Source organism: Monopterus albus, unplaced genomic scaffold, assembly GCF_001952655.1.
Source record: "Monopterus albus unplaced genomic scaffold, M_albus_1.0 scaffold527.1, whole genome shotgun sequence".
Taxonomy (NCBI): domain Eukaryota; kingdom Metazoa; phylum Chordata; class Actinopteri; order Synbranchiformes; family Synbranchidae; genus Monopterus; species Monopterus albus.
In genome coordinates, this window is record NW_018128407.1 from 70,324 (window position 1) to 85,524 (window position 15,201).

General features: G+C 41.1%; 2 protein-coding genes across 2 annotated transcripts in view; both read left to right on the forward strand.

Moving 5' to 3' along the window:
* nacc1a (nucleus accumbens associated 1, BEN and BTB (POZ) domain containing a) overlaps positions 1-7,298 on the forward strand; it is a 14,217-nt gene extending 6,919 nt beyond the window's left edge. The window contains exons 5-9 of the mRNA XM_020588316.1: positions 6-342; positions 599-769; positions 1,625-1,730; positions 1,880-1,977; positions 2,952-7,298. Of these exons, the coding sequence (XP_020443972.1) occupies positions 6-342; positions 599-769; positions 1,625-1,730; positions 1,880-1,977; positions 2,952-3,262 (1,023 nt within the window). The 3' untranslated portion in view covers positions 3,263-7,298. The remainder of the gene's footprint in view (positions 1-5; positions 343-598; positions 770-1,624; positions 1,731-1,879; positions 1,978-2,951) is intronic.
* A 4,909-nt stretch (positions 7,299-12,207) lies between these two features.
* LOC109952985 (immediate early response gene 2 protein-like) lies at positions 12,208-13,392 on the forward strand. The gene has a single exon (XM_020588317.1). The coding sequence runs from the start codon at positions 12,387-12,389 to the stop codon at positions 12,930-12,932; it is 546 nt and encodes a 181-aa protein (XP_020443973.1). The 5' UTR covers positions 12,208-12,386; the 3' UTR covers positions 12,933-13,392.
* Positions 13,393-15,201: the final 1,809 nt, after the last annotated feature.

Here is a 15,201-nt window from a genome sequence, read left to right on the forward strand (position 1 = left end):
GGAAGGCAGCCCGTTATTCCCAGGAGGTGGTGCGAGGCAGTTCCATACAGAGCTCGGGAGCCCTTGGAATGGCCATGGGTGCCACCGCAACCAGCCTGGCGGGCGTGGCGGCTAGTGGCGGGCTTAGTGGCAGCACTGGCAGTAATGGGAGCTTTGCAGCGGGTCTTGGCATGTCTGAAGGTGCCAGCCCCGGCACTCTGAGTACCTACACTAGTGACTCACCCATTAGCTACCATGATGATGATGAAGAAGAAGAGGGGACAGATGAATGTGCTGAAGAGCAGTATAGGCAAATCTGCAACATGTATACCATGTACAGCATGCTCAACATGGGCGCTACAGGTAATGGACAAGAAACTAAACTGTACGCATAAATGCAGTGACAGAAACAGAAACCTCTGTAATGTTTATACCCAACATTCCATAGCTGAATAGGAAAGGCTTCTCTGTTAAGATATTGCCTTGTATTTAGTATTTTTATGGGTTTCTGGATTGAACATTGTATTGTAGGCTCATAAGCACTTTTTGGTCTAAATGTGATGTGATTTTTTTTGTTTTGTTTTGTTTTTTCTAATTTTGCAGTATTGTGTCTCTCCAGCTGCTGGCGAGCGTGTCGAGGCTCTACCGGACCATACAGAGACACGTGGCCGGATGCGAGGCAGAGATCTTACGTGTCTACCCGCTGAACTCATCGCTCAGATAGGCAACCGCTGTCATCCCAAACTGTATGAGGAAGGAGACCCCGCTGAGAAACTAGAGTTAGTCTCAGGTATGTCTGTATGTGTAGGTGTTTTTGTGAAGAAAGCTGCCTTCACAAAAGACAGGCTTGAGTTTTAGAGGATCTGTTAAAATGCACTTTTTCCATGTGTACCTGGGCCTTTAAACTTTCGGAAGATATAATCTATATTATTGAAAATAATCACACAGCAATGTTCCACTGTTACTTTGTTTCGGGGATCTAAACAGTATAAAGCCAGTGGCAATGATATGTGTACACATATTTAGAGGAAGCCTGGGCTTGGCATACAGATTACACAGCAGTATTGCACATGTGACTCAGTGTTTATGTCAAGGACATCCTGCGACAGTGTGTGTTACCTTTCGCCATGTTACATACCTCTCAATAGACTGAACCTATGAGAGAGAGAGATAGAAAAGGAGGGAGTTAGTATATGAAGCAAATACTGTAGAGTAGTTTAATAGTAAAACAAGGAGAAAATTCAGCTAATGTATTTCACAAACCTTAACATGAAAATGAATACACTTTTTTGTTTTGAATTTTGATGCAAATTCAAGATTTAATAATGAAAACATGAAATGTGGAAAAAGCAAACAAATACAAATTGAAGATGACAAAAAAAGCTAAATCAAACCTCAAAACTATGACTGTAACTAAAGCACAGCCTCTTCACTCCCCACCTGCAGCTCCAATATTTGATATGGCTCAGAGTTGTCACTAGATGAACAAATTGTCCATTCCAGTAAATGAAAGTGAAATATTTGATTTTATCATTGCTTGCCAATAAAACCTGAATTTGAAAAGGTCAAAAATGTCAAAGTGAAACACTAAATGAGTCATAAATGGCAGCGATAATGTTCATTTGTTTGTTGATTTTCTTTGTAGGTACTTCTGTGTACATATCGCGAGCCCAGCTAATGAACTGTCATGTGAGCGCAGGGACCAGACACAAGGTGCTGCTGAGAAGGCTGCTGGCCGCCTTCTTTGACAGGTTTGTTCCTCCAGTCTGTGTCTGGCTCTATTTCTGCAAGTGTTTCATTTAAAGTGTTTTATCTGTTGGCAAAATAAGGATAAAACAACAATCAGTTCATTTAATCTGTTCTGCATTCTGTGCTCCTCATTCTTATTTTGATGTGTCAGGAATACTCTGGCCAACAGCTGTGGGACAGGCATCCGCTCGTCCACCAATGACCCGAGCCGCAAGCCCCTGGACAACAGAGTGCTGCATGCGGTCAAATGTGAGCGTATGCGTTGTTCTATCTGTGGGTGTTTGCTTGTAATGCTGGGTCCAAATGGAAAGTACATGCATTGTGCATAAATATATTGTAGGCTACATACATATTGCAAAGCACATTGTTGCTGAATACAATGATTAGCACTTAATTATAAGTCTAACTCTTAAATGTATCAGTTTTTGGGGGTGTGGGGTTAGTTTTGGATGAAAATGCTGATAGATTCTCTTCCTACTGTCACTAGATGAGGTGTTGTTCAGGGAGTAAAGGTAATAACTCACAGTGACCACCAGATAGCAACACTGACCCTGAAACCAAATGTCAACAACAGATGGACTCGAAAATTAGAATGTATTGTTTGGGTGTATATAGTATGTAACTGCTGGAGGTGAATATTATGTTCAGATGTGTATGAAAAAGGGCATGCTTTAAACATTTAAACAGAGATCACATGTAACTCACTGAGAGCTCGGTGACGTTTGGGCTTGCTTTGTGATGATGAATACATCTCCCTACATCTCATTAATGAAATGAGGCAACACGTTTTGAGAGAGTTGTCTCTGAGGTGCTTCACTAAACATTTACATATCAGTAACAGGATATATATTACGTATTAAATTTGTCTTTAGGGTTTGACATTTTGGGAAATACACTTATACACCTTCTGGCAGAGATATGTTAAATACTAAGCTGCAACCAGCAGAGTGTTGCTTGCTGTCACAGAGCCGGGCTACTTGTTTTCCTCTCCAGTGTGAGGAGGTGCTGCTTTAGTTCTCCATGTGCCTTGCAGTCATTAGAGCAAACAATTATATTAAATGATTCAGATTACAATAGAGGGGAGTAGCTGAACATACAGACATAAAGACAGTTAAGTTCTGAGCCTTAGTTTTGTTGTTGAGGCTTCTGTTTGCTTCATGATACTACTAGTCTTAGTTGTAGCCTAACAACCAGCCTAACTGCGTTTTTCTTCCATGTGTCAGTTTATTGCCAGAATTTTGCCACCAGCTTCAAAGAGAGTGAGATGAATGCCATTGCAGCTGACATGTGCACCAACGCCCGGCGTGTGGTTCGTAAGAGCTGGATCCCCAAGCTGAAGCTTCTGATGGCAGAGAGTGACGCCTACTCAGCTTTCCTTCCCGACGGTGTCAAGACGGAGGATGACACCCTGGGGGTGGATCAGGCATTCAACCATGCCTCTCTGGAGGCCACCAGCAGTGCTGGTATGGAGTCAGGTGGCTCTTCAGGTGAATCACTACCAGGTGTGGGTGGGGACGGAGGCCCATTATTTTGAACATTTTGCCCAGGGAAGGTTAAAATTTGGCGACACACTTACCGGTATTCCCTATTTCTGCTTGCCTCCTCACTCTTTGGCCCATGCTGATCTCACACATCTGACTGTCTATACTACACTGCTGGGGTCAACAGTTGTTACCCTAATGTAACCAGGATGTGAAAAGTAACATTTTTTTGCTTAAGGACTGTAAAACGGAGTTAGTTGAGGAAAGGGGGCGGCTGTGGCTTAGGAGGTAGAGCGGGTTGGCGGTTGGATTCCCGGCAACTCCAATCCGCATGTCAAACTGTCCTTGATCAAGACACTGAACCCCAAGTGATATCACCGGTGTGTGAATATGTGAGTGCTTGTGTGTGCGAATGGGTGAATGGGAAATAGTGTAAAGTGCTTTGAGTGCGCTTCAGTGCATAGAAAGAAGCTATATAAGTATAAGACCATTTACCAAAGGGTGAGCAAGAGGGTGTTTAGTTTTCTTCTAACTGTCCTCTGCCTCCCCTTGTCTTTTTAAGGTGTGTAAGCGCATCCACCGTTGCATATTAAATACATTCCCTAATGTATGGGTGGTGAGGAGAGCTGCCAGTGCAGCCTGGGGAGGAGGAGAAAGGGATGGCTGTATGGATAGGCTAGGAGAAGCGGTGGCGAATATACTGAATGTAAGTGTCAGTGGCATTTTTCCCTATGCAAGCCTGACAACTTGTATTCCAGCCTTCTCAAAGTAGATAATTAAAATGAATTAACACTACCTGTTCTTCCTCCCCATGCATCTTCCACTCATCACTCTGCGAGTATTCTTCACCCTGCCTCACCTTTCTTGAGACCAGAGAATCTGTGTTTCACTGTGCGGTGTCTCATAGAAATATATGGCATCTTTCTCTGTTTTGTAACTTTATAGTGATTGTTTCTGTGAACTGAGAAGTGGTCCAGAGAGAGGGGAAATGCTTTTTACTGAGACGATTGTAAAGCAAACTGAAAGGCAAAACGTAATCAAAGATGGTCATATTTTTAGTAGACAAACTATATTTATACAAGTGCCCATGCCTAGAATGGTGTGAGCGCAGCGAGTGAGAGCGATTGTTTTAAAATCTCTATCTTCATGTTTCATTGAAAGAGGTCTTGTCAAATAAGGAAAAGTGCTATTTTTGCAGAAAAAAAGGAATGTAAGCAGTCTTATCATAGGACCCTTAGTCACTTATTTTTATCTTTATTTTACAGTGCAGAGCGATGCAATGAGCAGTTGAACTGCTCCATTCGAAGCATTTCATCTTTTGTTCTCTACTTTAAAAGGAACAATAAGACTGATTCAGCTGGCTCGACTGTTTGCTGCGATAACCCTTTCTTGTTAGATTATGGACCATTTTCCTCCTGAAATTAAACATTGGTCCACAATTTTGAGCATTATATAAAAATTATATTGATGTGTTAACTCAGCTAGTTCTATATTTGTACTGTAATTATTGAAAAGAAAAAGAACTACTGACATCTTTTTAGAATGCAAAAGTCACAGTAAGTAATGACGGAGTGTTGGAATGTGCCTTTTAATTTCAACCAATAAAAGGCTGGTGGGTGCAGTGATGTCAAGGAGGAGACAATATTACTTGAAGGAAATAGGTTTTATGGTCTTATCCATGTGTGAGTGAGACAGTTCTTTGGTAAAGGTGAGTCTGTATTGCACAGCTGTCATTTGGTATGTAGTTTATTCATGTATCTAATGTCTCGCCTCTTTATGGACATCCAAAATGGCTGAAATTATTTTGCACCTTCCATGAAAGGTAGTGTGGAGGTTTCTGCACCTTAATGAGAAGAACCAGTGGTTCATGCACCTTTTGAGAAATTGTGTAGCAGTTACCCCCTTTAGGTGTAATTAGGTGCAATTTGTTCATGTCTGCCTGTGTTTCTTGTTTAGAAAGCAGCATGAGCACCTACTGTATTTAATCAAGAAGACTGTTGAGTTAAAACCCAAGTGTTCTTCCTTTCTGTTTGAACTTTGTGAATGCATGTTGACCTGTAGTTAGCGCAGGGGTTCATTAATTCTGTTGCAGGAGGCTATTTGTAAACGTCAGGGTCTGACTTAGTAATGTGTTCTCAACCTGAAATGCTCTCACAGATGACTGATTACTTTGTCCTTCTGGAAAGGCATTTCCAAAAAGGTTCTGTTTCTCTGAAGACCGGTACAGTGTAAAACCAAGAAGAAAATAATGCATCTTGTTCAAGACAGTTGAGTCAACTGTATTGAAAAAAAGAGATATAGATCAACCTATTTTCATTATTGTTTTATAATATTCGAATGACTCTACTTAGGTGCTTTGATCAGGAGATATATAAAATATATGGACAAAACAAAAATGCAGTACCTTGTAAGTATTCAGTAAGGGTAATGACAACAAAACCTCAGTTTTGCATTTGACTGTAGATGCAACATGAGCACCCATGCCCCATTTACCACCTCAGTACCTCTGAATACTGTTGTGCTTCCTGTCCTTCACACAGCTGGTGTCATGTTTCACTTCCACAAGTTTTTTTTTCATGGGTTTTAGAAAGAGGCAAAGCAGTGGGTGTAGGTGGTGAAATCTGAATTATAATGGGTATGTTTAAGTTGTTGCTGTCAGCTATCTTTGCATCAGAGCTCAAAGTCAACAATTCAACACATTTCTTTTAATGATGACAGTATTTACATTTGCCATGTGTATTAAAATGACCATAATCCATTTCAGATTTAATCAAGCTGAGAATGTTCAACATGAAGATTTTCATTGCCAAAACACTGTGTTCAGGTTTTTCAAAATAAATGCACTATAATAGCAGATTCCTAGATAGCTGCTTTGAATACAGAGTCAAAGGACCAACAGCCTTGTGATGACTTTCAACATAAGGGCCTCTGGGGACATCCAAGCTAGAAGTGCAATAGAAATAACAGTTCAAATGTCTGAATTTAATTTCATAATTACAGGACTGTTATTGATTGGGTCCCTCGGATAAATATCAGTGAAAGCAGTGTATAATTACTGTATTATTGCCCCTCTTAGAAAAGGCAGCGAGTCTCCTATAGAAAAAAAATTAGGCAGATTTTTTTTTAAAGCTTTTAATGTGATGAAGAAGCAACAAGGGCTTTAATTAGCTTTTCACATTAACCTACTAAATGACTGAACTCCATTATGAGTCACTGAGAGGTGAAATATCACCAGTGCATCAGAGCTGTTTTTAAGGAAGCCATGTTGGTCTATTCAGAACAGCAGCCCAGCCCAAACACAGAAATGTGCCCAGTGCACCACTGACAAAGTCAGAACATCCTGCTGTTGTGCTCATGAGCCTAGCTTTGAAAGGCCTGTGTTGCATTCCGTTGAATCAGCTCACTAGAAATGACTCTGGTTACACTATGTGTCAGGGGTTTTTCCTAGAGCTAGCTTTCAAGGCCAACTCTACTCATTATGGCTTAGTAAACATTAAGTTCTCTGATGTCCAAAAAGCTCCTCACTCACAACCCACTTGCACAGTACTTTGTCTGCAGTAGATGTGCAAGTGTGGTTGTGTTTTACTTTATGTGCATTTAAGAACAGAAAGCTTTCATGCTTTTTTTTTCTGTACATTCTAAGCAAGGTGCGTATAGTTTTATACTTCGCAAAACATGTAAACCTACACACTTGAATGGATAAGGTGTGGCACGGCATGGGGAACCTTTTATCACTTAACAGTACATATATAAATATGATTATATACTTGTATAGATAAATACTGTATATTATATATAGACACACATATAGAGATCAGATTGTTTGTTGTGCACTCACAGCATGAGGTATATAATTACCCAGAAACGGCGCTCCTTCACAACTTGTGTGTGCCCATGTCCTCGCCCCTGTTGCTTGCCTCTCTAACTCTGTAGCACCAGACCTCCTGTACTGCTCATCCTCTTCTTTCTGTGTTCCAAGTGCCAATAACTTTGTGAAAGCCCTGTAACTGTGACCCAACATTATCAAATATAATGGCACATTAATAACTGTAAAATAAATATAAATCAGAGAACATGTCGAGATGGATAAAATAATGAATATCTTAATAAAAGATTTGTAACAATTTCTCTGACTGCTTTTTTACTTAAATGTTATTGTTCAGCTGCTTGTTGAGTGTCTGGTTGTTAATCAAACCTCTGGAACACTGGAATGAGAAGTGTACTGACAATATAACTGAACTTGACTAGAAACAAAGCTCAGTCATAGCTCATATAGTTTCCTAGAGATTTTAATTGATAAACTAAAACTAGATTTTGAAAGTTGAGTTTTACCTAGAAAACAAAAAAGGCATTCTCTGAAAGTCACTTTCGGCTTTTCCCGTTTAGGGGTCGCCACAGCGAATCATCACACTGACGACTCGCATGTTGACATTTGGCACGTGTTTTACGCCGGATGCCCTTCCTGACGCAACCCTGATTCGAATGCTGCGCCTTACCAGGGGCATTCTCTATTTTACTTAAAAATATGAATAAAGGTATAAATGTTAATTTAGGTTCATTTCTATGCTCGATTTCACAGCAGTGCTCACATTTAAAAGTTTGTTTTTCAAATATATTTCTGTGTAGAAAGGTCCTGTGAAATTGGAAATGGTTTATTGTAATTTTTGGCAAATAAGAAATTTTCATACACCTAGAGATAAAACATTTAAACATCCATACTTGATCTTGACTGTTCCTCTATGCACACATCCGTACTCATAGTACTCACACTTGAAGGCAGTCTTTTTATGTCACACGGCTGTTTCTGTCCTCATTTGACTATAGTTTTACTTTCACACATTATGCACAGTACATACATTAAAAGCTGCCATGAAACCAGCAGTTGTGAGCATACGTATTTTATATTTTACCAACTTCACATTATTTAAGAAAAAAAAACTTTTAAAAGAAAGACCTGAGCAAAAGAGGTCTCTACATCTGTCTCTCTCTTATAAATGGTGATTTTACCTTAAAGTGAAGATCTAAGTATTAAATCAATAAATAAGTTTTATTAATAATGTTGGCATCACTTTAAGACATTCCAGACTACTGAATGACTTGGATCAAGAATAAGCTTTGTCCATCATGAACTTGGAAAGGTCTTTGACATTCATTCTATATTAGATTACAAGTGATCACGTTTTCTGCTGTACACATGACTAGATCAACAAATTCAGAATGATGCATTGTTATCTTCTGCATATGTAACCTCGATGAAATGAACATTGTCCTTATTAAACCTTTACTTTGTATGGACAGCTCACCAAACACTGCATAGCCGCGAGCTGAATCAACTCATCTTTTAAAATTACCACGTTAGTGCACCGCCTAGTGTTCGAACACCGTCACGGCAACTGGCTACTAAAAATCAAGTGGATAAGACTCAAAATTAAACCTGTCATGGTCGTGCTTAAGTGGTACTGAAGGAGAAGCATTAAAATTGGACAGTGCATGTATCTACTGTGCTCAAGGCAATGCAGTGCAGCTTTGCATTTCTCCACATGAATAAAGGCAGAGCATGGCTTACAACACACTCCATATGCACCAATTACTGACCCATGTAGGTTTACAGCTCACTGAAATAGCCACTATTTTGCCTGCTCCATTTAATATTTGTCCACATTAATGATTTTTGCTGTATCCAAAGCAACTCTTTGAGAAAGGTCTGTAGGTTGTGCCTTATCCCTGAAATAATCATTTTTTAAATATATATATTAATGCTGAATCAGTGAGAATGGTGGGTTATATACCATAATTATTCAACAACATTGTCTTAAGGAGCTTTTGCCTATATTTTAGCTTGTTTTTGTTGCACATTTAATGCATGCAACTCCAGTGTGGCCATCTATTTACTTCTTGTGATATTTTACTGCTCCCTGGTGGGTAAACATTAACAAATATACTGTATGTTTAAAGAATAATACCTTTGAAAGAAATTCTCTACAGACCAGAATGCAGATTACATAATATTCCATTGTGGAGCACAACCATCTTAGTAATTTGAAAAATTTAAATTTAAATCAAGCTAATGCATGTACAGGAAAGCATATCACTGTTCATGCTGTATGTAAAGGCGACCCCACACTACAGGATAAGCCCGACTTCAGGCCAGATTTGTTAGAATCATGTCGTGTGGGGGCGATTGAATCCTAACCAGACACCCGCAATAGCCAATGAGAGCGAGCTGGCCAGGAAGCGTCACATCCGCTTGTAGCATTAGCGTGCACTAGCCTCCTTGTTTCTTTATTTCCAACTCACCTCCAGCTCGTCCTGCAAAAGGTATAAGGCGTGTTGATTTCATGTTCTCAGCGAAGACTTCGCCCACATTTTTTTCATTTATTTATTTCCCTCTGTACAAAAAGTAGCACACAATAGTGCTACTGCCTAACAACGAACGTTCGCCTCCATATTTGTTTTGTTCTGAAGTCACGTTTGATCACGCGGGTTTCTGTGAGATTCCCCGGTCCCCGTATCGGCGTCTATGAAATTGTTCAGTAAAAACGTCCAGAGTGTGATCCTACCTCTTGACTGAATTGTCTAGTGTGTGTGCTCTTAAGATTAAAATGTGAAAAAATCTTTTAAAGCTGTCATTATGTCTGTGGTCTCTCACGTTTTAAAATCTGGTTAAGATTATGAGATCCACTAGTGTAGACCTAAAACGCAGCATTTTTTCCAAAAATTTGGGTGGAGTCCCACTCTTGCGAGGACAAATGTATTTCCTGACATATATATACAAAATACAGGACACACATTAGATATTGATTTCAGATTGGATTAATACAATTATAAATTAATACAGGCGAGAACTCAGTATGGCGATGCATTGGCTTATTCCGGTGAAAAGAGGTGATGAGCAAAGAGAAGAATAAAGAGTGTTTGATTCTTCAGTCAGATCTACAGTCAAGTGTGTGCCAGGTAAGTTCTTACATCAAGGAGTACACTAAAGAGTACTCTGTAATGGGCTCTGGTCTCCAGAACTTGGCTTCAATACCATGAAACTGCCACGGGGGGGCACTCTGTGATAGATCATATGAGTTAGATTGAACTTTAGCTATAGTGCTCAAAAATGAGTCAAAAACAACTTTCTCTCCACCTGTAATGATGATCTGAAACTTAACCGTGAACTGTGCTGACTGTCAAAACATGCTGGCCTGTTGGGGTACTACTGTAAGAAACCCAGAGAGCATCTTTAAGAAAGGCGAGCAACAGAGGAGGATACTTGGTTATTCATCAATGTCAGAATAATGTCTTTGCTATTTCTTCCTTTTATATTGTGCATGTTGAGTTTGATGCATTTCTCCTTTCCTGCATTCTCTTCTTTTTCTGACATTTTCTAACAGCATATTTACAATGCAAACACAGCCTGTTATTTATTCTCTACAACTGATGCTTTGTTAAACTGCAGCCACACCATGGACAATTATCTGCACACCACAGATTCATCTGGAAGTGAAGTAAGCTTGTGGGAAAAATGTTGAGACTTTTTTTTAGATTTAGTCTCTTTCTGTCCCAGTCCAAGGACTAATACTCACGTGGATGACAGTATCAAATGATGCTAAAGAGCAGAATGTATAGTTATATGCTGAATTACTGATTAATCCTGTTCTAACCAACAATAAGGTATAACAGTACTATACCGGTGCTGATCATACAGCCTGGAGGAATGGATTCCTTTGCCCAAATATGGGCTCAGGGAAGTGGCGACCCTGACGCAATCCTCTCTGTAAATGGCTTCAGGAAATGAGGGTTTCCACTCACGTCATGGGTTTTCCTCTGCATGTGCTACAGGGGCAGGATGTGCTTAATATGGGCATCTGTCTGTTAACCTCCACCCCCTTTCTTTTTTCCTGCAAAAGGAAGCAACAGGCTGGGGGATGGGTGAGACTGGCTTGTGAGACGGCAGCAGAGAGCTGCAGCAGTCCATTGGTAACCATCCCTGGTGTGAGAAAGACTAAATATAGGCAGACTTTTTCTGCTTCAGCTTATTCTTATCAAATACACTGCAGGAAATGTACAGTTTGTACATTTGCAAATCGTTTTGAAACGTCCTTAAACGTTGCAGATTGTCTGACATTTTTTTAACTGGTTGGAGAATGTTAAAGCTAAGTCCTTAGCGTGCCTCTTAAGCCTTTATTTGCCTAGTCAAACTGAGCAGAGTTCAATGCCCTTTAAATAAAGTTCACAGTTTGGTGGTGACTCAGCCCTTTTTGCATGTTAACAAAAATTATTTTTATGTGACAGGGCTGATTCACTACCCCCCAGTTATAATGGCCATGTAAAAGGGCATGCAGCACACCAAAGTGAAATAAATGTAGGATTTGTGCTTGTTTTATGATCAATGATGATACATATGGATCTGTAACATATAGTATCCAGTGCAGACAGGTGCATGTTTGATCTATAGCCATTGTAAGGTGAGGGTCACTTCTAGTTCAAACTCCAAAGTTGTCTGCATGTGCGAATCTACTTAGGTAACCTGTGAAATATACTAAAAAACACATATTAATTTGACAAGCAGATGGAAGTAATTAGAAAATTGTTTGGGTTTTTTTTTTTGTAAAATATTGCAAAACAGATAAAACTATAAATTGCCAGTGTACATTCCTCTTTTTATGTTAAAATGCAGACAAATAATGTGCTTACAACAAATTCTATCGTGGCATTTTACGAGGTTCCATCAACCCAACAGTGGAGCACAGCATCCAGCAGCTGTTACTGGTTTTCATTGCTCCATGTGTTACACATCACTGTGGACCTCAGCCAGCTTTGGAGTTTCTGGAGAGTTGTTCTTTCAGCGTTTCCAATCCTCAAAGTTGGATTTGATGGTAAACAATTTTGAGCCTTCTGTCAAAGTGTTCCATTAGTTTGCATTTGGACAGTAAAGTGCACGCCGGCAGATTAAAATAGCCACAGCGGACTAACCTGTTGTTGCAGGCTTGTTTGAAACTGCAGACCGTGGTGTGAAGCCGAAGGGCGGAGCTGTTATATGACGCTGCATAATGACGTCGACGAGGTAATAAGTAGCTGTCCTGCACACAGTCTGTATCGTGTCTGTGTGTGAAGTCAGAAGGGACACACTGGCTTCATAAACTAACCTCTGGTTGTTTGTCCTGGACTAGTTTCAACACAAGCAGTGACATGGAGGTCAGCGCTGAAGCCAAGAGGATCATGGCCGTGGCTTTGGGGAAACTGTACAGCTCCCGTGCGCAGCGAGGGGGACTCCGTCTCCACCGGAGTCTCTTGCTGACTCTGGTGATGAAATCCGCCCGAGACATCTACCATGCGGCGCAGCCGGCGGCAGAAAGCGTTGCACCCGTGTGTGAACAAGAGCGCTCCATGGTGCATCCAGAGCTCCAGACTCCCTCCGAGCAGCCTCGGACTTTACTCAGTGAGGAGGTCGTAGGCACCCCCACAGAGCTGCCCCGCGACACACACACGCGTACTGGCACAGAAAACAAGGAGAACCAAGACCGGACTGGCCCTGCACAACACTCGAGGAAGAGACAGGGCAAAACGGCCACCGAGCCGGACTTTCTGCCATGTAAGAAAGCAAAACTTGAGAAGGGAAACAACCCTCAACAGCTCCTTGAAAATTCAGTTTTGATAGATTGTGTGAACTGCAGTAGTGACCTGGGAGCACCCCCGACCCCCATGCCAATACAGAGAGTCATTGCAGCGTGTTGAAACCCTGCGCAAAGGGACAAGAGAACCTTTTCTACGTGGCCGGGCAGCCAGATCACACCGGCAGTGGGCTTGTCCCAGGGACGGTTGGATTAACACCTGGAATGGTGAAGCCCCAAAGTCCAAACATGTCACTGAACAAGCCTGGGCATGTTACAGGGATCACGGAAGCAGCGCAAAGTGGTGCCTACTAATCACAGTGACTTATTATGGGCCATAGCTCGGACCAGGGGCTGACTTCAGCTGGTCAAAGGCAGAACTGAAGGAACTAGTTCATTTGGATTTGAAGCTGCATTTATGAACACTGATCTGCTTAGGAACTCTAACCTGTACTCAGCAGATGTAACGTGATGAGTGTCTACATCCTCCCTGAAGGAAAGGTTGATTTATTTGAAGTGTAAAACATTTTATGACTACAGCTACCTCAGTATTTATTAAACATTTTCTACTCAAACTGAATCTGACTGGGTGTGTTTACAGTATACACAACATATTTACAAGAAGAATCTGATAGTAAAGTGGGCGGGATGTGTAATGACCTACTAAAAATGTTGCTGTTAAGTTAATGGGGATTCTGCTTTTGAAACTCAGTGTGGGTGTTTTTGAGTGCAACAGGAACTGGTTTGTGTGTGAAGAACTTTGCTTCCTTCCCCACAATTTCACATCCCCCACACTGGCTTGCAGAACAAAAGCAGGGACAATTCAGGAGATTGTGGCCCCAAAGAGTGAGGGGGAGGCTGTAAAGCCTTTGACTGGCCATAGGCATACGCCGAGGCTCCCCTGGCTCTAAAGAAATGTTCTACTGTGGCCTGAAAGCTAAAGGAAACGGTCACTGGTTCAGGTCCAGCAACAGGGTGCCAAAGGTTGGTCCAAGAAATTAGCTTTGAAGTGGAATTGTTAAATGACAATGTGTAGGTATTCTTTCCGATTGAGTATTGGAGACAAGGGAGCCATAGGGGTTACAGAGAAATTTTCTATTTTTAATTAGAGTGAAGTTGAATTTTAAACAACAGTTAAAGTTTTAGATTAGGATTACTGATGAGGGTTTAGTATAAGACTAAAACAACTGTATTGTAAACCTTAAGTGTGGGAATGCAGTTCCACTATAGAGGAGTTGTCTGGGGGGCGTGCAACAGGGATTCACCAGTGGCTCTGTGTGTGTGCTGGGGGAAGGAGACTCACTCAGGAAAACAGAAGAAGGAATGTGGGGGGAAGTGCCTTAGAGAGCCCCATGAGGCCCCAACTGTGCTGCTTTTTCTTCCGAGAGAAACCAGAGCACCCTGTGTACACAGGGCAAGGAGGAGAGGCCGGAACCGTCTGGACATGCCTGTGAAAATATACACGTCTCTCACACACACACACACACACACACACAGTGTGCCTAGCTATTTCAATCCCTCCAACACTATCTTAACCCCCCACACATTCATAAGCTTGTTGTGAATGAATATACTGACATATTCATATCTTCTGCATTCCTAAGTATAAAACATGTACAAATGTTTTTTCAAAACTGCTTGAACCAATGCACTCAAAACTCTTTCCTCATCAGCCCTTTAGGTTTGTCAGCTGAATGCCGCACTGATTCCTAATGCACATTTATTTCATTTCTTTTTCTCTCAGTCTTATCTTGTTTACTTGTTTACCTGTTGCCTTATGGAAGAGCATTGTACATGCACACTGAGAGCCACTGTACCAGAGTCAAATTACTCGTGTGTTCAACACAGCTGGCAAATAAAGCAGATTCTGATAAATATTTTTATACTAACAAATGACTTTGTAGTATAAAAGGTCTCGACCGTAGCAACCAACTGATTGACTATTATCAAACTAAATCTGTGGGTCCTCTCAGGTCTACAGAACACTTTAAACAACTGTTTTTATTTTACAGCCTTCCAAAGTGCTGGTTAGTTTAGTCTCATCAGCCATATTTCTTGCCACACTATTTATACAAGGCAACAAAGCTGTGATAAAGCCGCTGTACGCCTCCTGCCCCACACACAGCACACACTGAAAGACCAGAGCAATAATGCAGAGCAGAAAAGAGACAGAGCAGCGTGCATTCTCTCTGGACTTTATTCTTTAGGAAGAGTTCTGTTTGGAATTACAAAATGCACTGGTAGAAATAGCAGTGAGACAGGTTAATAGTGTGACAGGTAAAAGAGTGAGAGAGAGAGTTAGAGAGAGAGAGAAAAGAGAGGGAGTGAGTGAGCCATCACAGGTTCCACAGCCAGTTATGAGAACATTTGACCAACTAGCTCCTGCAACCCCT